The 24131-nt window shown below is 35.9% G+C and overlaps 1 protein-coding gene across 1 annotated transcript; it reads right to left on the reverse strand.

Moving 5' to 3' along the window:
• Nucleotides 1–1590: 1590 nt before the first annotated feature.
• On the reverse strand, nt 1591–21760 carry tcte1 (t-complex-associated-testis-expressed 1). The gene is made up of 5 exons (XM_041252726.1): nt 21718–21760; nt 20430–20651; nt 9116–9684; nt 5255–5704; nt 1591–3992 (listed from the first exon to the last, which is right to left on the reverse strand). Exons 2-5 carry the CDS (start codon nt 20632–20634, stop codon nt 3819–3821), a joined length of 1398 nt encoding a protein of 465 aa, XP_041108660.1. The 5' UTR covers nt 20635–20651; nt 21718–21760; the 3' UTR covers nt 1591–3818.
• Between the last annotated feature and the right edge of the window lie 2371 nt (nt 21761–24131).

Consider the following 24131-nt stretch of genomic DNA (forward strand, 5'->3'; position numbering starts at 1 on the left):
GTACAAGAAGCCCAGTTCAATAACAGCTAAGAATGTGTTCTGTAACTTTAAGATGAGATTGGTTTATCTTAGTTACAAACCTCTATTTTTTATTAAATGTTTAAGATATGCATAGTAGTATGACATTCTTTAATTTGATAAATCATTTTAATGTAGTTCATATTTCTAAAGGCCATGGAACACAACTTTGAAACAACCTGGCAACTTTCAAAGCAATGTGTTGACCATTGTCTATATGGTCATGACCATATGTCTGACCATTCAAGCAACAAACTATAACTATTCTTGATTTAAACAATGACTGTAGATACCTTATGTTTCATGACTTTAAAAAAAAACAGTGTATTTGACGGAATATGGCCCAATATGTATTTGTGAGGTTTCGATGGTCACATATTCAGGCAATTCTAAAACCTCATTATCTACGTTAACTTCAGAAATACTGCATTATACTAAACCCAGCTGGTCTGAAAGCAGTATCATTACTCACATACTGTATTTATAGTAAATAATCCATAAGTCGCTTCAGATAATTTGTTAGCCAGCCACTTGCATTTAGTTGTTTGTGCTGCACATCATTTTGAAAAAATACTAAAAAAAAAAAAAAAAGTAGCTTCAAATCATATGTTCTTCTTTATTTAAGGTTTAATTAATTCTTCGTGGTACTTTTTGCAAGTACAGTTGTATTTATAGGAGATTTCACTGTAGGTTTAGGAGTTCCTCTCTTCAGTTCTTGCTGCTTGTCATAAGCCTATGTAATATAGGTGTGATCAGCCACAGTGCCTATATTAGTAAGCACCAGCACTATCTAGTGCACAGCAGTTTATTGCCAGGAATACTGAAGGAACTTTGTAAAGTGACTGATCTGCAGATGGCACTGGCTGTTCTGGGGGGAAAAAACAAAACAAAAACAAAACACACTTCAGCTGATCTTGCCTAGGTTACATATATCTATGGCAGGCAACTGGAACTAAAGATCACTGAAATCTACCAATTTTCTTTTAAACTACAATTTAAAAACACATTATTTGATTCTGATTATTTGCTAAAAAAAAAAAAAAAAAAAAATGCAAACAAAGTTAAGGAGGACAGTAGAAGTAGAAGAAAACAAGAAAATGAAACTTGAAGCTACTTACTCTTTAACCAACAATATAATAAACAGACTGTTACTAACACTAGATGTTTTGCTGAAGGTTTATTATCATTTAAATATAAGCTGTATGTCTTTTATAATTTTGTGTGGTTTTTCTTTTTATAATAACATTGTACATCGTTTGTAGTAGGAGAAACCTTTTACTGTAAATAGTGCAAATACATGATATTAAAAAGCTTCAACTATAAATGTGTTCTCTTCTCATATTGTATCAATATGTCCCACACACATTAAAGGTGGTATAAAACTTGATTCAAACAAAAATGGTCATTAGTTGAAAATGAGACTTAAACATGTACCATCATGTTAATTTGTTTAAGGAAATGTTGAAAATAAGAGGGGAAAAAAGCAAAAAACATTGAAGATATTGATGTAGCAGTTGATTACATTTTGAACAGTAAAAAAAAAAAAAAAAAGTGCCAACCATTATACTATAAATAACAAAAACTATGCCCCCCATCACTATCCTGCTCATTGCTGTGTCATTTGAATAGTGTGTTTTTCAAATTTAAGTTACAAAGTCAGCATTTGAGTTTTGGGATGAAAAAAAAGTTCTTGCTTTTGCTTCTTAATGTTTGTCTTCTTAAAATAGGGTTCACTTGAACAACAATTACAAGAAAAATTTTCTTATGTCTCCCAGACATAAGAAAATATAACTTAAATTAAAGGAGATTATAACTAGTAAAAAACAAATTGTTCAATTGAAAAGTACACAAGCACATCCAAATAAGATCAAATTATCCAAAACTATAATGACTAAAAAGCAAAAGTTTAATTTACTCATCTTGAAGAAAAGCATTGCATGTCCTAAAAGCTCTCCTTCATTGTTGCTTAAATCCATCAGCAAATTATTGCCTCACACCACACTAAAAATTAAAATATTCAGATTAGAGAGACATATCCTAATTTCAACTCAAAACACATCACATAAAAGTCTACAAGAAAGTCTGGCTATTTTGCCACAGCATCCCGGCCATGCTGGTCTGCACCCTTTAAATAGTTGACCCAGATACAAGAACTGTCTTTTTAATGCTTTTATTCACACAGATAATTAAACAAAATACAACAAAACGCAGGAACAAAACAAAACAAAAGCCTAACTCCTTCTAAGGAGTGCTAACTAAACTTTTAAATACAACCTAAACTATAAGCCACTTACCAATTACCAAAACGCTTGTACACAAAGTACACATATTATAAAAAGTACCTTTCTATATGCCAACATAGGTCCAACCACACAGGTTTCACAGTCTTAGCCTTCACACAGACAGCCATAAACACATTTTAAATCCGCCTTTATACCACATATCCTTCCACCTTGTGCGCGACACACCAAGACCACCTCTTTCTTCCCCCTACTCTGCCACACTATGCAAGAGCCATGTTTTTATGTCAAATTAATTATATTGTACAGAACTATTGTAAAAGTGCTTTGTCACTTCCCAAATGCTCTTCAATGGTAGTAGAAGCATCACAGATATTGGCACAACAGTATAAATCAATACATATTGGTAATCTCTTGCAGTACTATGGTACCATATGAACCAGTGTGTTGCTGTCTCTGGACCACAGTGCAATGGTCATGCTAAGGTTTCTTTAGAGCAATACACTGGTCTTGTTATGGAATTCCATTGGTATTTTGTCATGTATTTTTTTCTGTAAGCAGTGGTGCAGCCAGAACAATTGTTTGGTGATAAATTTGGGTCCCACGGATGTTTGGGTTGGATATTGCATCCACATTTTTATCCCAAAAACTGGATTGTGGAATGGTGGCTGATAAAAATGATACTGAACAACATTCAATGTGACAGTGCCAAAACTTACATGAACCCCTGTGTTTTGTTTTTTTGGCGTTTTTTGTTCCTGCTGAAGACATCTTATTTTTGGGTAATGTATTTACAAAGCATAATAGATTTTTTGCATTAATATTCAACACATTAAACAATCAATTACCTCTTTACAGTACTTTCTGATATCTGACAGTAAATGTACTGTAATATGTAAAACCACTTTAAACTGCCTAAGGTATTGACAGAAGTTTAGTTGTATACTACTAATAAAAGCTCTCTGTGAGAGGCTATAGTCTGTATGTATATTAACAATATCACATTTTTCGTGTTGCATATGTACAATTACAAAAACGGCAAACCAAATCTGTGTATCAAAGTTTTAAATGGCAAATTAACCAATAATAACATTACTGTAACATTACAGAAAAAACAAAACAAACAAGACATGAAATTCTATCTAAAACTGCTAGAGAGTGAGGGTACTGTGATTATTAGCATTTAGGCTTTTGGGGGCTGTTAACATGAAATTCAGATGATACTACGATGCTATCTCTTTAAACTAGGTAAGTTTAATAACATTAAAGGGCATTAAATCAAGCATGCACTCAGCCTAAAACAAAGAACGTTCACCTAACTTCGACATTTTTTTTTTAAAATAAATATATGACACATAGTTTCTTTAATATATTAAACAGCTATAATGCGTTTATCAGAAGAAATCTCAGTAGATTTACTGACACCTTGAAAGTGTAATCTGCAGCAAAAAATGACTAAGTATTCTATATAGTTTCATGGAAAATCAGGATACCTTAAATTTCAGGGAATGTTTCATTTATTAAATTAATCTTCATCATAAATACTGAACTCAGAATGTGTTATTTCTTCACACCGGATTCAGTGATCGGTTTCTTTCTGGCTTTTTCCCGGTTGTTTTGGAGGATTTGGCTGATGCTGTATTCACTCTCCTGCCCAATCTCAGTCAGACGCACATCAAACTCCACAACAGTCGTGTTGTAAGACATGCCTTCTTGAATCTGTTTACCACCGTCCTTGAAGACAATAATTCATAAAATTAAAAATACTCAGAAATTACCAAAAAACACAGCCTAGTTACTGTGTTTGTACTACAGTATCTAAGTAACACTGTTGCTAAGATGCTTCATTTAAAAACAGTAGTGGTTTGCAATTAAAACTGTCTAATGCAATTGCCTTTATTACAGTAACACACAAACAAATCAATCAACAGCAAACAAGCTTGATCAATTTACAGATTTAAAATGTATAAGCTGGGTTTTTTTCTCCTTTATTTTTTGGTGAACATCCTAGCATCAGCATTTTTCAATAGCTCAATAAAACAAAACCTTTTTCTCTTACACTTTGCTATAGTTTAATTTCATCTTAACATGATAAAATGGTTTTACAAATATCTACTGTATGTACATATTTGTATAGTACTGTCTATATTTCTTTCTCTGGGGACATTGTGATGTGCAAGAGCCTATTATTCAGGATGTTCACAGATGACAATGACAAAAATAGTATCTTGGGCATTGTATTTGTGTGTGAATACAATGGGGTATAAGAATGTCAGCAAATAACATATAACAATGTGAAATAGCCTTCTGTTGTGTTAGAAGTTTGTCTTGGGATGTTTTTTGTGTACCTTTCATGTTAATTCTCTGATATCTCCTGCCTTTCACCCATCACCATCAGTGTGTTGCATGGTCTAAAGGAGACAAGATTCTTGCTGGGATAAATGGTGGTGAAATCCTCTAAGGAAGATTCTCCTTTCCATTACCAAGACCATTTATAGCCAGGTCTCTGTAACTTGGCCAGGAAAACTGTACAGTACCTTTTGATTTTCCAGATCTTTGTATCTCTCCTGTCTTTATATACATTGTTAGTCAACAGTAATCTTTAAAAAGCATAAAAACACAGAAAGCATATGTGCTGTGTTACTCTTTGTCACTTCATATATTTTTTAAATAAGAATGCACAAACCAATGTAAAATCGTATTAGATTTTGTTTTATATAAGAACCTGTTTTATTTGAAATATTAAAGAAAAAGTAGGTGTTTGCTTGACAGGTGCATCTGTATACAAGACTGCACAAATTACACATGCTTCATAACGATTAGTCTGTGAACCAATCTGGAGAACAGGCTTCACAGCAGATTTCCACTCCCATGGTCAGACATCCCTACAGACTTGTTATGTTGAATCAGCGCTATCCTGCCTACCCATGCAGGCCGCACTCTACTCTTAGTGTTATGGCAGATGTTTATTTTGTTTTTCAAAAAGGGCTACTTACCAGTCCCAGTCTGTTGCAGGAGAGATTGATATTCCTCAGTGTTTTATTCTGAACAAGAACCTGAGATAGAACAGTAGCTGTGGGTTCTGTCAGCTCATTACTTCCCAGATGAATATTTGTAAGAGTAGCATTCTTTAGAAGAGCATGAGCAATGGCCTGACCTCCTTCATCTCCTATCTGGTTCAGCCTGAGGTTCAAAGATGTTAATGTTGTATTTTTGGTAAGAGCATAGGCAATGGCCTGGGCACCATGAGCCCTGATCTTGTTATCATAGACGGTGACACTCTTCATTTTTCTTTCATTAATCAGTTTTCCGATAGCTCTTGCGCCTCTGTCCCCAATCAGGTTATGGGAGAGGTCAAGCACTGTCAAGAATGGATGATCCAACAAACTGCTGATAAGTAACCTCACTTTTTCGTCATCAACTTTACTTTGATGTATCCGGAAAACCTGTCAAAATAAGATTTAGTATGTTAATTAATATTCTGCTGTTTCTTGTGAAGTCAATATAAGAGAAGACTAAGGCTAGGTGGAGCCTGGGTACAGCAAGCTTATTGGGTATGACAGCTGGACCGCAGTGTAAAATAACATGATGCTGGCCTTGCATGCATGCCATGCCTGTAGGTTCAGGAGCTCAGATAGGGTATGGAGCACTGTGACAGAAAGACAATGATTCTTGGTGGTAAATCTCCCTCCCAACCTGTGAGGGCACTAAGTAACAGGAACAGATTACCCTGGACTATTTGGCCTGATACTTCGTTCCGAAGGTTAAAAGGAAGTCGGTCATTTAAAAAGGGGCGGAACTTTGGTATACTAACTTATTGACCAGGAAGGGAAATGATATTGCAGCCGCGAATTGAAGGAGTGGCTGCAATCGTTTACCATGAGTGATGGTATAAATAGGGGTCGAAGCAAAGTAATCTGTTCCTTCGTTTTGGTTTATGAAAAGTGACCCGGAAGTACCTGTGTTTTGTGTATCCGTATTGTGAGTGTTTGTTTGTTCTGTCTATTTGTTGCTTGACAGCTAACATGTTCCGGAGCTGTCGCCAGAGGCCATCACAAACCCGGAACAGCACTGCACTTGTATCACAAATAACTGTATTTGCACCACTAGCACTAATTCATGCACTAACAGACTTGTGTGTGTTTTGTGTTTTGTGTGGGTGTATAATAAAAACAGGATTATTGTGGAGCAAACCTGGGGATTACAAATTAAGTAATACATACTGCTGTATTACTTAACAACATCATTAATGTTTACTGTTTGTTTTGCTGTCAAGCACTGGACACAAAAATATAATTAAACAAACTTTGCACCTGGATTATAATTGTCTGTCTGTTAATTGATCACCTGCACTTGCACACTATCAACCACTTTGCCACAAGCACTTAATTAAACCGTTTAATAATAAGCCATTGTCTTGAGAACAATTTTTAACTGAATGCTAGTTCTTCTCTGAAAAGTGATCATTAGCTGCTGAGAATGGACCATTGTTTGGCTAAGTAAACAGGCTATGTCAGAAAGTAAAATATGGATTAAACCAAGGGTTTATATATTATCTCTAAAACACTGTGCATAAATATTTCATTTTTATTTAACAGCTCAAAGGTTAGTATAGCATAGTTTCAAAATCATTATCCACATGTACGCATGTGCGATTTGAATTAAGCAGATTTCCACTCTGATAGGATGGGTAAAGCAGGTACCTTGCGATTCTGCCTATGAAGAGCATTTTGTGCTGCTCATGAACTTTACAGTTTTCAACTCATTGTATAATTGAAGACTAATTACAGAAGGACAATCTTTCTGCATTTTATAGAAGTATAAATACTCTGATAAACATACATAATAATCACAATACTTTGACTGTTTTTGTTTTATTTATTGGGCGCGGCTGCATTTTATTAACAGTAATAGCGGCTGCTTGAATTATTTTCAGTGTTTGATAAAGTACATCCAGATTATCATGTGTATCGTTTCGAGTTAAAAATTGATATTTCTGACTTGCAAATGAAAAATAAAGAAATAAAACACAAAAGAGTCTATAGAAAGTGCAAAGACATAGAAAGTTATACTGAATCCCTTTGGATCATTTATAAGTTGGCTTTAATAAAATGTTTATCAGTTATTGTTAGTTATTATCGTTTTATCTTGAGGTTAATGTTTTTGATATTGTAAACATTTTAAATGGCAGACAATTATGCTGAGATAGGAAGTAAATGGTAACATGATAAACATTTACAGTGCAGACTATTTTGGATTATTTATAACTTTGCTGAATAGAAAGCAAATATGTGTGTTTCCTAGGAGATTTCCAAATGCTGTCTTTTGATTCTGTGCATCCAAAGACCTGTAATTAAACAATTTAAGAATAAGACTTAGAGTTTGGTATTCTGCTCTGTACCAGTAGTTTGTCAGTCCCAAACCATTGTGACATTGACATATTTAAATAAACAGGCCTATGTTTAATGTTCTCTTAAGTAGTTAATGCATTGTTCTACAAAGACAGGCTGAAAGAACTAAGCCTAGAACTAAGACGAATTAGTGAGTAGATGATGGAAGTCTTTACATTCTTTAAAAAGGAGTTGACACAGTTAACTCAAATCAATACTTTAAGCATAGTACAGAAACCAGGACCAGAGGACAAAGTTGGAGATTAAGTGGAAACAGACAGGACAGAGGGACGGTGACACTTCTTCACACAGAGTCGTGAGGATATGTAATGGGTTACCTAGTCATGTTGCTGAGGCAGAATCACTTGGATCCTTTAAGACCCAACTTGAGAAAATTTTAAGATCAATCAGTAACTAGGACCCGGACAAGCTTACTGTAGATGGGCTGAATGGCCTCCCCTCGTTCTCAAATGTTCTCATGTTCAAATGAAATGTTTAGAGAAGACCCCCTAGATTCTTGTTAACCATCATTTGGTGCCGCCAACTACCTACTGTTCTGCACAGCGTTTCTGCTAGGAAAAACTGCTGCCCGTCACAGTGACTTGTCACAAAATGTTTTACCAGTCATAGCTCAAAACATCATCATTCATGTGACACCTGTTCATTCTTAAAGCGATACACATAAATAAGCTCATGTGAAAAAGTAAAATAAAAAAATAAATAAAACTCATTCCTTTCACTTAGCAGCCTTATTCATTTTAATTAAGCTGAAAATGAAGGTTATAACAATGTGTTTTCAAAAGTTGTGGAAATATTTTTTAACAATCATATTTCGTTTTATAATTTCAAATTCAAATAATTCTTAGCATAACTGAAAACTACAGGTATAATATCAGCGTGAATTAAAACATTTTATACTGAAAAGACAGCAGAGTATGCAAACTTACATAAAACCAGACTGACATATTTAGACTAAAGAGAACATGTAAAAAACAATACAAAAATAAACTGCACTTTATGCTTTCATTTCAACAAACACATGAGGTACAGTCAATCAGACTCATCATGGTTGAAAACAAAATACACAAATCCTCTCCTCCAGGAGGAATGGTAGGAGCAGGCGTGGATTGAATCGGCCTGTCAGTGATTTGCTTTGTTAACAAGCATGTGCTCAGGCAGGAACTGCCAATTTACTCACTCATTCAATTGCCTGTGCTTTTAAAGGGCTCTTGTTAGTGACAGTCAAGTTCTAGCTGCCTGTCACAGACCTTTTGCTGCCAGTCAAACTGACAGGCAGCTTCAGTCTCTGTGGTCAACTACTTTTGAAACCGTCTAACAGGTAATTACGAGTTAATGGAAATGCTGCCTGTGTTTTTTTTTCATAGCCAAATCCTGTATTTCAGGTTCTCAAATAAGCTCATACTATACAAGTTTAGTTACAAATCTTTAAAAGTTTTCATAAATTACCTTTAATGTTTTGCAAGACTTTAAAGCCTTGGCCAGGGACTGACAGTCCCGATAGGTGAATTCAAAGAGGTTCCATTCAAAATTCATCCCACATCCAGTGACCCCATAAACCAAGTGCAGCTCCTCCAGATGAGTTAGTTTGTCCAAGAGAGTGCAAAAGTCAAAATGGTCAATTGAGGGACCTTCATGGCCAAGATCACTTGCGGTGTCTGAAGCATTATCATCCTCATTCATTTGTTGTTCTTTTACTGGAGGTAGCAGCTGAGATATGTTCAGTTTTTTCACATAGTTCTTGCAGAGAGGAACAACATCCAGGACTGTTTTGATGTCAGTCACGTCAGGGATGAAGAGCTCAATGATTTTCTCCAAGTGACGTTCAAAGAACATTCTCTTCCAGCTATTCTCATAACAGGCCACATCACAGACTCCCCAGCGCTCTGTGCAGCACCTATTCCAGTATCCTTCATCACTGATCAGGTTGGCTGTAACTTTTAGTGGGAGTTTGGTGGATAATTTTTCAAGCACTTTAGCTCTGTGACTGGGATGAAGTTCATTCAGAATTGGGTTGTCTATATATGAAAAGACAAAACAAAGAAACTTAACAGAAACCACTTTGATCTGTGTTTATTTTACTTTAACACAGAGATGTCCAAATCATGGGATGTGATAGTAACAGTACAATTCCCTAACACCCAACCATTTTGTACATGGAAGATAACCCTGTATTTAAATGTGTAATACAAGAGTACTGAATCCATTAGTCAATTCTACTTTAATTGTAATTAATTAATAGGTTGTTGGCATAGTATTTTATATATAAACTTACTTAATTAAAGAATAAATTATTTATATTTTACTATCGTGGTACAATACATGCCGAATTACACTGTGTTCTATTGCACTGCTGTACATCAATCAGTTCAAAATGAAGGTAGAAAGAAAGATATTATTATGTGCAAATTACTTAGTTTTTTTAATTTTTAATTTTTAATTTTATTTTATAAACATTAGTTATATACCAAAATATTAGGAGAATAAATCAAAGCTCTGCCTTCATACCCCACAAATTTACAGGTCATATAATCTCATTATGGCAGACACATTAACAGATATCAAAGTCTGTCACCAGCATAGTTAGCATAGAATGTTCCTATAACCCTACATAGAAATTTAAAAATGGTCTCTGAAGTATGGAGCTGTGGCATGGTGATGGCATACTTGTAAAATTACAAGCACAAAAAGTTTCATTTTTCTTGTACGATACCCATGATCAAACTTTGTCTACAGAATCATTGCAGTTGTGAAGCCAAAAAGTCACATGGCAACAATATGTCTGCCATCTTAGGTCACAGGTTAAATTGAAGGGTGCCATTAGATTTTGTTTAAGTTACTGGGCTCCTGCTTACTTTTAATACCAAGCAATTTTGCAGCTGGCTCTAATTTGAGTGATTTCTTCATCTAAAAGAAGATAACATGATGCAGAAAGGTTAGATTTAAACCAGGACCTAGTAATAGAGATGGTGTCATCATAATTTAAATTTACCAGGCCTGAAACAACTGTACTTTTTCTACTTTCTTAGGTCTTTTCAATTTACCTAAATTGCAGTGGATCAAAATACTCTCAGTTGCACTGTTAGATGTTTGATTTTCATATCCTGCATACCCAGTGTCAAATGTTAGATTGTCATGGAATAACCCAGGACAGGTGTGGCAGGGAAACACTATCATAACAAACGAGTTAGCTTAGTCAGGTCAAATAAACTGGCATTTAAACAAAGTTTGTGATCTTTCAACTACAGGGGTGTATATTTATATATATAATATATATATATATATATATATATATATATATATATAATATATATATATATATATTATATATATATATATATATATATATATATATATATATATATATATTATACTATATTAGATATATATATATATATTATAATATATAATATATATATATAAGGTTACCTAGTACCTTATTTATCAAACTTAGCTATCCAGATTCAATTTGGGTAATCCTATAGAAAGTCTACCCCCCCTTTAGATATCGGACCTGTAATTTGGAATATAAAAAAAATTGCCCCTCCTCAAATTCACATACTAGATCTGTAGCAAGGTCACACAAGATCAAGAAAAGTTTAGAATATGGACCTTTACTTTACGTAAGATTTTTTTTTTTTCATTTATCTTCCTACCCCACAACTTCCAAGTGAAAAAAATATTCTAGAAATTTGTAGAAAATTAATTAAAAATAAAAACTTAAATCGCTTGGTTGAATAATTGTCCATCCTCCTAGTAATAGCAATCCTAAATTTGTTCAGGTGTAACCAATCACCTTCAAAATCACACACCAAGTTAAGTGACTTCCACCTGTGTTAAATTGTAGTGACTCATGTGATTTCAGGATAAATTCAGCAATTCCTGTAGGTTCCCTCTGCTGGGTAGTGCACTTCAAAGCAAAGACTCAACCATGAGCACCATGCACTCCAGGATAAAGTTGTTGAAAGGCACAGATCAGGGGATGACGATTATTAAAAAGTGGAAGGTGTAGGGCAACACCAAGACCCTGCCTAGATCAGGCCATCCATCCAAACTGGATGACCGAGCAAGAAGGAGACTGATCAGAGAGGCCACCAAGTGGCCAATGGCAACTTTGCAAAGGCTGTACAGGCTTTTATGGACAAGACTGGTCAAGTGTGCATGTCACAACAATAGCCAAAGCATGCCACAAATCTGGCCTGCATGGCAGGGTGGCAAGAAGGAAGCTATTACTCAAGAAAGCCCACTTTGAATTTCGTTTGAAGTATTTTTCGCAAACCCAACACAGCGTATCACCCAAAGAACACCATCCCTATTGTGAAGCAGGGTAGTGGCAGCACCATGTTATGGGGATGTTTCTCATCGGCAGGGATTGGGGTACTTGTCAGAATAGGAGGGACAATGAATGGAGCAAAGTACAGAGAAGACCTTGAGGAAAACCTGCTGTCCTCTGCAAGAAAGCTGAAAGTGGGATGGAAGTTCACCTTTCAGCATGACGATGACCCAAAAAACACAGCCAAAGCTACACTGGAGTGGCCAAGGAACAAAAAGGTAAATGTCATTGAGTGGCCTAGTCAGAGCCCCAACCTAAATCCAGTCGAAATTTTGTGGCATGACTTAAAGATTGCTGTGCATCAACGCTCCCAAAGGACTTGAGCTTGAACAGTTTTGTACAGAAGAACAGTCAAATATTGCCAAATCTAGGTGTGCAAAGTTGGTAGAGACCTATCCCAACAGACTCACAGCTGTAATTGCTGCCAAAGATGCTTCCACCAAGTATTAACTCAGGGGGGTGGAGACTTAAACAATTATGATCTTTCAGTTTAGTATTTTTAACAATTAATTTTTTTCTCAATAAAATTTTTTTTCTCCTTAACAGTGTGGAGAATGGTATGTAGTTAAGTGGAAAAAAACCTCATTTAAATGCATCAAACTCTGAGGCGCTGACACAACAAAATGTGAAAAAAGTTCAAGGGGGTGTAGATTTTCTATAGGTACTAATAATATATATATATTAGCTCAAAGAGCCAGCTGCCCAACCTTTCGATATCTTGTACATACAGTGGCTTGCGAAAGTATTGACCCCCCTTGGCATTTTTCCTATTTTGTTGCCTTACAACCTGGAATTAAAATGGATTTTTATTTGGATTTCATGTAATGGACATAAACAAAATAGTCCAAATTGGTGAAGTGAAATGAAAAAAATAACTTGTTTAAAAAAATTCTAAAAAATAAATAACGGAAAAGTGGTGCGTGCATATGTATTCACCCCCTTTGCTGTAAGCCTCTAAATAAGATCTGGTGCAACCAATTACCTTCAGAAGTCACATAATTAGTTAAATAAAGTCCACCTGTGTGCAATCTAAGTGTCACATGATCTGTCACATGATCTCAGTATATATACACCTGTTCTGAAAGGCCCCAAAGTCTGCAACACCACTAAGCAAGGGGCACTACCAAGCAAGCGGCACCATGAAGACCAAGGAGCTCTCTAAACAGGTCAGGGACAAAGTTGTGGAGAAGTACAGATCAGGGTTGGGTTATAAAAAAATATCCGAAACTTTGAACATCCCACGGAGCACCATTAAAGCCATTATTAAAAAATGGAAAGAATATGGCACCACAACAAACCTGGCAAGAGAGGGCCGCCCACCAAAACTCACGGACCAGGCAAGGAAGGCATTAATCAGAGAGGCAACAAAGAGACCAAAGATAACCCTGAAGGAGCTGCAAAGCTCCACAGCGGAGATTGGAGTATCTGTCCATAGGACCACTTTAAGCAGTACACTCCACAGAGCTGGGCTTTACGGAAGAGTGGCCAGAAAAAAGCCATTGCTTAAAGAAAAAAATAAGCAAACACGTTTGGTGTTCGCCAAAAGGCAGGTGGGAGACTCCCCAAACATATGAAAGAAGGTACTCTGGTCAGATGAGACTAAAATTGAGCTTTTTGGCCATCAAGGAAAACGCTGTGTCTGGTGCAAACCCAACACCTCTCATCACCCTGAGAACACCATCCCCACAGTGAAGCATGGTGGTGGCAGCATCCTGCTGTGGGGATGTTTTTCATCGGCAGGGACTGGGAAACTGGTCAGAATTGAAGGAATGATGGATGGCACTAAATACAGGGAAATTCTTGAGGGAAACCTGTTTCAGTCTTCCAGAGATTTGAGACTGGGACGGAGGTTCACCTTCCAGCAGGACAATGACCCTAAGCATGCTGCTAAAGCAACACTCGAGTGGTTTAAGGGGAAACATTTAAATGTCTTGGAATGGCCTAGTCAAAACCCAGACCTCAATCCAATTGAGAATCTGTGGTATGACTTAAAGATTGCTGTACACCAGCGGAACCCATCCAACTTGAAAAAGCTGGAGCAGTTTTGCCTTGAAGAATGGGCAAAAATCCCAGTGGCTAGATGTGCCAAGCTTATAGATACATACCCCAAGAGACTTGCAGCTGTAATTGCTGCAAAAGGTGGCTCTACAAAGTATTGACTTTGGGGGGTGAATACTTATGCACGCTCAAGTTTTCTGTTTTTTTGTCTTATTTCTTGTTTGTTTCACAATAAAAAATATTTTCTTCAAAGTGGTAGGCATGTTGTATAAATGAAATGATACAAACCCCCAAAAAATCCATTTTAATTCCAGGTTGTAAGGCAACAAAATAGGAAAAATGCCAAGGGGGGTCAATACTTTCGCAAGCCACTGTATCTTTCTCAAGGGAGCCTGTGTTTGAATCAAAACATAGGGTGTTTGATGGCATGACAACTACTTGTTATTGTTTATATTCAAATCCATGATTTATTCTTACATGATGTAATGGTGTTTTATATATTGTGACATCACTTTTACTTATATCTTTAAATCTATATTAATTCTAATTAACATTATTTTATATAAACTTATATTTATATTATCATGTAATGCTGGCTCTGAGGATCAGCATGCATAAGTTTTGATTTAATTTTGTTTATTTAATTCTTTTTAACTTTTATATATTTATTGGAATTAATTAGTTCATTATTTTATGTTGAGTCCCACTGGCATAATTGTGTTCAGTCTATTTATCCATTTACTTTCTTTTATTCTTCTATATGTCGCATTGTCTAATTTTAGCTGTTCTAATACTACAAACTTTACATCATTTATGTCATGTCCTTGACTGGTGAAGTGCTGTACTATTGGTTCATTCATTTTTTTATTTCTAATTAATGAAAGGTGGTTCTGAATTCTTTTATATAAAGTTGTTCCAGTCTCTCCAACATATTTTATTTCATCACATTTTTCACAGGCTATTCCATAAACAACATTGCTATTTTTACAGTAGGTATTAGTTTTTAGTGGATATGTGGTGTTCTCATGTTTAATTATATTTCTACTTTTGTCCATGTATTTACAAACTTGACATGTACTAGTGCAAGTATTTGTAGAACCTATTCTGTCAATTATTATTTTATGTTTACTGTGAACTAGAATATCACCTAAATTAGCTTCTCTTTTGAATGCTACAACTGGGGCCTTAATAAACACTTTTTTCAGTTTTTCTGAATTATGTAGAATACGCAAGTGTTTCCAAACTATCTTAGAAATATTGGGCAAAAGTTTAGAGTATGTCATTACTAATGGGGCTCTCTTGACCTTTTTATCTCTATTTTTATAATCTAAGATCATCTATTTTTAGTTTATCCACTTTCTTAACTCTGTCTCTATAATTCTTTCTTTGTATCCTCTTTTTTTAAGATTTGTTTTTAATACATGTCTTTGTTTTACATATATATACACAAAGTTGTAGTCAAATAACATACCCCAATGGAAATTTATAATTCCTAGAAAATTTTTGAAAACAAGCAAAGTTTTACTTATGTCGATGAGGAAAAAAGTTACAAGAAACATTTGAAAAACTCAAAAAATGCTAATCAAGAGCAAAATTTTAGGAAAAATGGTTTGTACATTCTAAAAGTATAAAAGAGTTAGGCATAGAATGATTGCTGTCACTACCAAGTCAATGTGGGAAAAAGTAAAGAGCTATCTGAAGACCTTAGGTAGAACATTATTTATTGCCATAAAGCTGGAGAAGGATACAATACGATTTCCAAGTATCCCAATTTCAATTATTGTTTCTATTATCAGACTCATGGTACTGTCACAAAGCTACCTCGATCTGGAAGAAAGAAGGTTCTTTCACCAAGAACAAGTAGAATAATTGTGAGAAAGGTTAATAACAATCAGAGATTGACTGCCAAAGATATTTAAAATGAATTGGCTTCAAGTGGGACTTGGGTTTCCATTTCAACCATAGGTCGAGTATTGCATGGTGAAGGTCTCAATAATCGTAGGTCAAAGAGAAAAGCCACTTTTAGGAAAACGTCACAAGTATAATCGCTTAAAATTTGCAAAGGCATTTGAATGATGGATATGAGTTTTCTGGACAAAGGTTTTGTGGAATGATGAAACAAAAACAAATTGAGCTATTTGGTCACACTGATAGTCGTTACGTTTGAAGAAAGTATGGTGAGCAGTACAAAGAAAAGAACACCATACCTACTGTCAAGCACGGAGGTGGTAATATCCTTCTATGGGGCTGTTTTTCCTCTAATGCCACAGGAAATTTAGTTCCAATACATGGTAAAATGGATTCCATAGCATACCAAAAGAGATTGGCCAATCATCCAAAAGCGATCCAAAGAGCACAACAAAATCTACTTCAGAATGGTTAACGAAGAATAAAATCAAGGTTTTGGAATGGCTTAGTCAAAGTCCTGATCTAAATTCTTTGGAATCTTTGGTATGAGTTGAAGAAAGCTGTGTACAAGAGAAGTCCTCGGAATTTGAATGAACTAGAACAATTTTGTATTGAAGAATGGTAAAAAAAAACAAAAAAAACACTGAAGAATCATGCCAAAAGCTCATTCACAAATATCCTAATCATTTAGAGGTTATTATTGCTAAAGGTGCCTCAACTCGCTATTAATTTCATTTTCCTTGTCAGGGTATGAATACTTTTGAATTAGCATTTTTGAAATATTGCAAAAAAATTGCTGAAATAAATAATTGTAGACATCTATTTCTTGTAACTTTTTTCCCTCATCTACAAAAGCAAAACTTTTGCTGCAAAAGATTTTTCCTAAAATTGTTTGAGAAATTTCTAGAAATTATAAATGTCCATTGGGGTATGAAAACTTTTGCCTACAACTGTACAAACAAATGTTAATAAACTAACTGACAAACTAAATTAATAAAACACTCCTTGTGGCGGAGTGTCCCATCCCTTTATGTTTATTAGTGTTTTATGTTGTATATAGTGTTAATGTTGGTGTTTATGTATATATGTAAATGTATATTTGTATTTAGGCACGAGGATTGCACAGCACTTCACGTGCAGGTAAAATAATATGTGAGCACGGGGAATTGCACTTTTATTAATTCACGTGCAGTTGTACCAAGACTCCAACTGAATGATTGATTAGCAATCGAGTCTCGGTACAGCTGCATAAAAGCTGCATGTTTTCACTCACTCGGGGTTGTGTGTTCGTGAGTGGAGAATGAGAGAGGAGAGTAAAATAACAATTGCTACAGTGTGCTGGAAGTGCCAGCACAGTACTTGTTTGTTGGGTTCGTCCACATTTGTTTTGTCTGTCTGTTTGTTTGGCCAACACGCCCTTTGTTTTGTGTGTTTTGTTTAAATCTTTTTGTTTGTTATTATTATTTAATAAAACTCTGGACGCCGTAGCGTCACAGGTTCACCACCATTCCTCATTGTTTGGAGTCTGTATTTCTGGTCTGACGTCACCCCTGCAAAGCCATCCTTTTCACACCCCTACATACAGTAAAAATGCAACAGTGGCTCTAACAGTAAATGAATACGACAATTAACATGTCACATGTCAAAAAAAAAAAGAAAGCAGTAGTTCTAGATTTCTCTAGTGATGACAAATCAGTTTTGCAAAGATTGAATAAAACATTTGAGTTTGATGATGATGAGTTAACAGGTTACAAAACAATACTATATCAGTTTTTATTCGCTACAGGTGTAGTCTTATTTTGCGGTATGTGTTAAAACATGGTACACTGTGTACTGTGCTTGCCCGGGAATGCGCAAATGATTTTAGATCAGAAAACAAGATAACAGCCATCTGAACGTAGTCGATATACTTTTTTTTCTATTAATTTTCCAATTTTCACCCAATTTTGGAATGTTCAATTATTATTCAACCACGTTCACCGCTGCAACCTCCGAACTAACTCGGGAGAGACAAGGACAAGCACCCACACCCTCCAAAATGAGTGCTGTCAGCCGTCCGCTTTTTTCGCTCTGGAAGCCCGCCATGCACCCATATCAGAACTTACAGCGTCAGAGGACCATGCAGTTCTGAATTGCGTACACACCGGCCTGCAGGTGCCCGGCAAGCCACAGGGGTCACCGGTGTGCGGTGAGCCAAGGACTCCCCAGTCAACCTAACCCCTACCCATCCAGGCAGCGCTTGGCCAATTGTGCGCCGTTCCCTGGGAACTCCCGGCCACGGTCGGCAGTGGCATAGCTTGCACTCGAACCAGCAATCTCCAAGCTATAGGGTGCACCCTGCATTCTGGACGGAGCGCCTTTACTGGATGCATAACTTGGGAGCCCCTACATGGAGACAATGTATTGAGTTTGGCCCTTAAAGTTTTTTTTTTTTTTTTCACAATTCAGCAAATGTATGTGACTAACCTATGAGCAACACATTGGGTTATATAAAATTGATTTAATGGGTGAACTACAGTTTGTCTTGTTCGTGATTTGTGCAGTTGTCAATCACAGCACTTATGAAACAATGTGCCCTTAATTAAAGCCCTGTTTGTATGGCTGGAGATCTAATTTTAAAATGTGTTAATATAACTTTTTAAATTATTATCATAAGAGGTGTGTATTTTAAGTCAATAAGATTTAATGGGGCTATATTAAGATCACAACAAGACAGCCCTATGTTAGCTAGTTAATAAATGCTTCTCACACCCTTTTTCTTGACTACCCATCACCCCTGCATGTCTTGGATGGTATCAACAAACGCGTTTCTTTTTATTGTTAATTTATTTTACTTATTCTACTGAAAAATAACTGCATTTTACATATGCATTGTGCTCTGAGCGTACTGAACCGAACGTTGTTTAAAGAACAGTCAAATCCAGGGGGGAAAAAAACCTAAACATCTGCCAAAAATGTGACTATTTTTGTATTTACTTTTAATTTAAAAAAATGGTAATTACCTTTTATCTATTCGTGTTTTTATTCGAAAGAGGAGACTCCCTTAGCCTATTTCTTTCAAACACACGTAGAGGCATAGTTCCCAGCAATTCTCCAAGTGGAGTCCACATGTTTTTTTTTTGGTTTGTTTCTTTGTTTTATCAAAGGAGTGTAGTACAGTATACTGTAGTTGTGCAAACACTTTAATATTCTGTATATTTTTCCTTTTTTGTTACATATTTCATGCATCAATATTGACACTATGCTCTTGAGTTTGAGGATGACCAAGCTGCTGTAAAAATGCATTGTTTAAGAAGTTTGAAAGGGGGTTTGATAGCCATGAAACTAATTAAGCTTTGTTTAGAGAGGTAAGTGCTTAATTTTGTGTTTTTTGTTTGTTTATTTTGTAAAATGTATCTTTTTTACTTTAGCAACTACTTTATCCCTTGTTTATGCACTACAAAATATACCCAACTAGACTTCCCTGATGAAAAACTAATGGCACTTCGTCACACTGAATGACACTTGGTCTTTGAATGACAGTCTTATACCATTAAAGCCAGGGTCAACTGTACATTAATGTTGTTTAAATTTACATGGTAACATTCCTATACAGAGTGAATAGGTATACTAGAAACACTATTTGATCTCTAAACTTTATTATCTAGCTATAGTCAACAAACATATCCAATGCTGAGTCATTGGTATACAGTACACACAGGCAGCATACATCTACACCTCATTTAATACAATTATTATATATTTGAGTCATGTGTTTAAATAAGGGAACATAATTAAATGAAAACTTTTGAAAATAATGTAGATTCCACATGCTTAAAACTGCATATTCTTTTAAGGCAATGTTAAAAAGTAAACAGAGGGTCTGAAAAATACAGTGTTACATGCCCCCCCCCCACCCCCCCCTCCCCCCCCCGTTGCTACAACTGTTTAAAAAAAGTTTCATTTCTCTTTTCATTGTTAAAATCCTGACAACTTTTCACACTAATACATTTAAAGTCTATTTCAAAGCTTGTTTCAAACTATCCGCTCTAGTGCACTGATAGTGTAAGGATTATTGCCCACACTGTCAAACAGGTAACACAGCAATAACGATCCATGATGTGGCATGGAACAGAAAAGCCAATGCACAGTGTATATATTGAAAAATGCAATAAATAAATAAACAAAGAAATATATAAATAAAAAAACTGGTACATAAACTGGTACATGCATTAAGTACTTGAAATACAAATGTACCACTTTTTGACAGTGTGCCATTTTCTGGCCTTACACAGGTCACGTTTTGGTATGCATACCATATTCTGATGATGTACCACTTTCTGGTCCAACACCGGTGCCAAAAATGTGTTATTTTAAGTTCCTTTTTTTTTTTTTTTTTTTTAAGACAGCACTTACAAACGGAACATTCTGTTTCACCACAAGGTTGTTACTAAGCTAAAGTGTTCTCTTAAGAGGCTTTCCTATTAGCAGAGACTACTGTATAACTAAGAATAACAGATAAAGTGCAAAACATTTAGAACTTACTTTCAAAGTTCTTAACAATATGTTGGAGACAGAGGTCTCTTAAAAGAGGGATAATGGCGAGGGACCATTCAGGATCCTCAGCAATGATCCTTCTCATCTTTCTTGGATCCGATGCAGGATTCAACCTCATTACTGGTTCAGATATTTGTGGTAGTCTGCCAGGAGTAAACACTCTTTTGTCTGGGTTCCCAATAACATCTGGCATCTTGACAAGTTGGGTTCCTGTGCAATAAAGTTTTCTTAAATAAACATAATATAAATATTGTACTTCAATAGTTCAGTAGCTTGCTATATATATATATATAGTATAGTATATATATATATATATATATATATATTGTATATATATGGCACGTGTGTGTACACACACACGGCGTGTGTGTGTGTGTGTGTGTGTGTGTGTGTGTGTGTGTGTGTGTGTGTGTGTGTGTGTGTGTTAACCCTTCAAGGGGTTAATAACTAAATCTTTCCATGTTCGGCTTGGGAATGACCCCATCGCGATGCAGAAAATTCACTTTCCACGAAGCCGATCTGAAGACGATTCGATATCAGAAGATCCGACCATGCCTTCATGTCAAAGTGAGTCTACTTTGAATTACCGATCTGTTTAAATTATTCTCGAGGTAGCTCCAAATGCGTAAAACGAGGCTACTTTGGAAAAATACAGTAAATACATTGGTTGCCGGCTTAATTAAATGATAAAACAATCTGATGTATTTATTTATATTGTATGCAACTGAAGACGACCCTGTAGAAAGAGAAATGAAAGCTACTTTAAGAAAGGAACGCACTGTGTTGACCATAAAAAAAAACAAAAAAACCTATACAATTCTACCCATAGACCATTTTTATTTAGTTTTCACTCCTTCACGTAAAGCGACACTAGTTGAACTTACTCCCTCTTAATAAGTCTGATTCCAGAGGTAGTTGGGACACAAGCGTCCTCCCCCTAATCTGCGTGTCATTAGTTACCTCACTGAGATATAGCCTATATGATGTAAACACAGTAAAATGAAAAACTACCGTACATTGTTGTGATATACACTGCTGTAAATTACCGGCAACATTTGTTTTTTGTATATCTACCATGAGTAAACCTTACAACATATATCAAACACAAGAAGAAAACTACCGTAATCCAGAGAAATTGTCATATAGGGTTTGAAATACGAAACGTTTTTGTAAATCTAAAACAAGTTGTTATGCATTTCTTCTTGTTCAATACTGTCTTAAAATATTGCGTTTACCTAATAAACCTATCTAAGAAATACCATGGTTAACACCGTACCTTTCTCGATTTCCTGTATGTACTGTTGAATGTTTTAGTTGGCTGCATAAGTGTTTCTATGGTAACAAACATTGGCATCAGCGTTTCCAGAACCAGCTGCTGATTGGTTCGTACGAAGCGAATGGTGACCGTCCGTGGTACTTATTGACTGAGATAAAGTGTTCCTGTGCTGTGATGGTAGTTTTTTTGCTCCTGTGTAGCACATAAACAAACCGTTTTTCACCCTGGTGTTTAGTCTGTAAACAACTGTATTGGATTCGTAAGCTTCTTATGCAGTATGAAATGCTGTATTTTATTGTAAAGTAATTAAAGCTACAGTAATAGCCAACAATTATGACAATTGTAGAGCAGGAAAGTCCAGTCCCAAGGGTAGTTTACCTGTTAACAACATTTCCTGTCCTCAAAAATGTTTTGTTAATTTTTTTTTAAAGGCAACATTCTCTGTACACATTCAATTTTGTAAAAATATAAATCTATACAGCAGGCATTGTATGTACAGTACATTAGTAAAATCAAGTTAATACCTAGAGCACTTTCTTTTTTTTTTTTTTTTTTTTTTTTTTTTTATCAATTTCTCTAAAAAGAAAAAACAATTCACGACAAACAAGACAAAATGAGAAGTCCAATATATTGCATATGATAAATATTTGCATACTGTTTTCTTAATGGTTGGAAAATATGATAAATTAAATACAATTTTAAAAAAAAAGATGAAAAAGACCAAAAACAGCATAACGTACCAGATTCGAACTGTCACTTCTGTGCTTTCTAAGTAGACGTTGTTTAGAAGTTGTTTCGGCATGCGCGAGCAAGCGCAGTGCGCTGCCTACCACTTTTTCCCGTGTACCTGAAAAATAAGACTACACCTGGTAACAAAATAAATCATGCTGCTGCATTGTACACATTACTGTACAAATGCGAAAATAACAAAATATTATTTTAAATTGAAACTAACTGATTAGTGGATATTTTGGCTTGGCTTTTTTTTTTTTTTTTTTTTTTACAGTAGCCTTCTACTTAACCAATACTACTAGTATTAGACATTTTACTTTGACTGTGGTGCCATGTTCAGGGCCCTGGTCCAGTCCCGGGTTAATTTAGAGCACTGCAATGCAGTCCGCTGGTGACATGATAGCCTTTGTCGTTGTTGCTCTGTACCACCCATTTTGGATCGAGTCCTCTTACGGAGCCCCGGAGTCGACGTGTGAAAAAAACAACAACCGTGCATTAACTCGTTCCCACTAATTACTATCTTATTCCCACAAATTAACTACACAATTCCCACAAATTACTATATTGTTCCCATGAATTATTATCTCTTTCCCACGAATTGCTAACTCGTCGGCACAAATTAACTAACTCGTTCTCACAATTTAGTCATTGGTGCACCCATGTTGTCTGGGTTTGCATAGTGGTTCCATAAATTAGCACATAATCCAAAACAAGGCTTCCAGGAGGATGTGAGAGATCGCTCCCCATGCTAAGAAATGGAAAGTAAGTAACACAGAAAGACACGAAAACAAATTTGTAATCTATGGTTATGTTGTACTACATGTGTTGTGATAACAGTAGTCGTAGTCGTTCTATCTGCAGCGGTTTGAGTGGGGGCAGCACAGGAGGACCCAGCATGGTCTCTTGACTTTAGCAGTCTCAGTGTGCAAACAAGCGATGGTGTAAAAGCTGGAACGAGCTGAGGTCTGCGGTCATAGAACTGCCGATAAAGAAATATCCATATAGGCGTACTAAAAGTACTAACTAAAATAATGTTGAATACAAATGCATTATAAATTACAAATAAATTGCCATTCTGTGCAATAAAGTCAGGGCTTGACATTAACCATGGCCCGGGGCCAGTAGAGATCACAGTTTCGCCTATAGTTATGACGCACCACAAGCCCGACTGGGTCGTTACATTTTTTAACTAACAATATATATTATAGTTCCCTTTCAATTCGAATGACAACCATTACCGAACAGGAAGAGCCTCTCTGACCGTCAATCTCTGATCATGTATACAAAAGCTAACCTATTAGGTCAAACATCTCTCTGAGACAGGTCGTAGACAGCTTTTGCTTTCGTGTACCGAATTTGGCTGATTTGTTTGGTTTTTCCCAAAAAATTTTTAAAAATCCACAGTAATCATGCTCTCGAGCGTTGGTAACACTGCTCTCGCTATATTCTCGAGTCAGTTTTCTGGCTAGAGTTGGTTTTGATCCCTCTTCAGGGATTAGCGAGCGGCCATTACTCTCACTACACTATTCTAGCGTGGCTGCGCTTGCCCTCAACGACCACGTCGATTGAATTGGCTGCATACCCCGGTACCGACTGCGGTTTTCCCACTGACTTGTGAGGCTGAGAGAAACAGCGCCCACCCGGCCCCGATTGACTCAGAGCCAGTGTGAACATCTTCGGCG

This window comes from Polyodon spathula, chromosome 6 (assembly GCF_017654505.1).
Source record: "Polyodon spathula isolate WHYD16114869_AA chromosome 6, ASM1765450v1, whole genome shotgun sequence".
NCBI lineage: Eukaryota > Metazoa > Chordata > Actinopteri > Acipenseriformes > Polyodontidae > Polyodon > Polyodon spathula.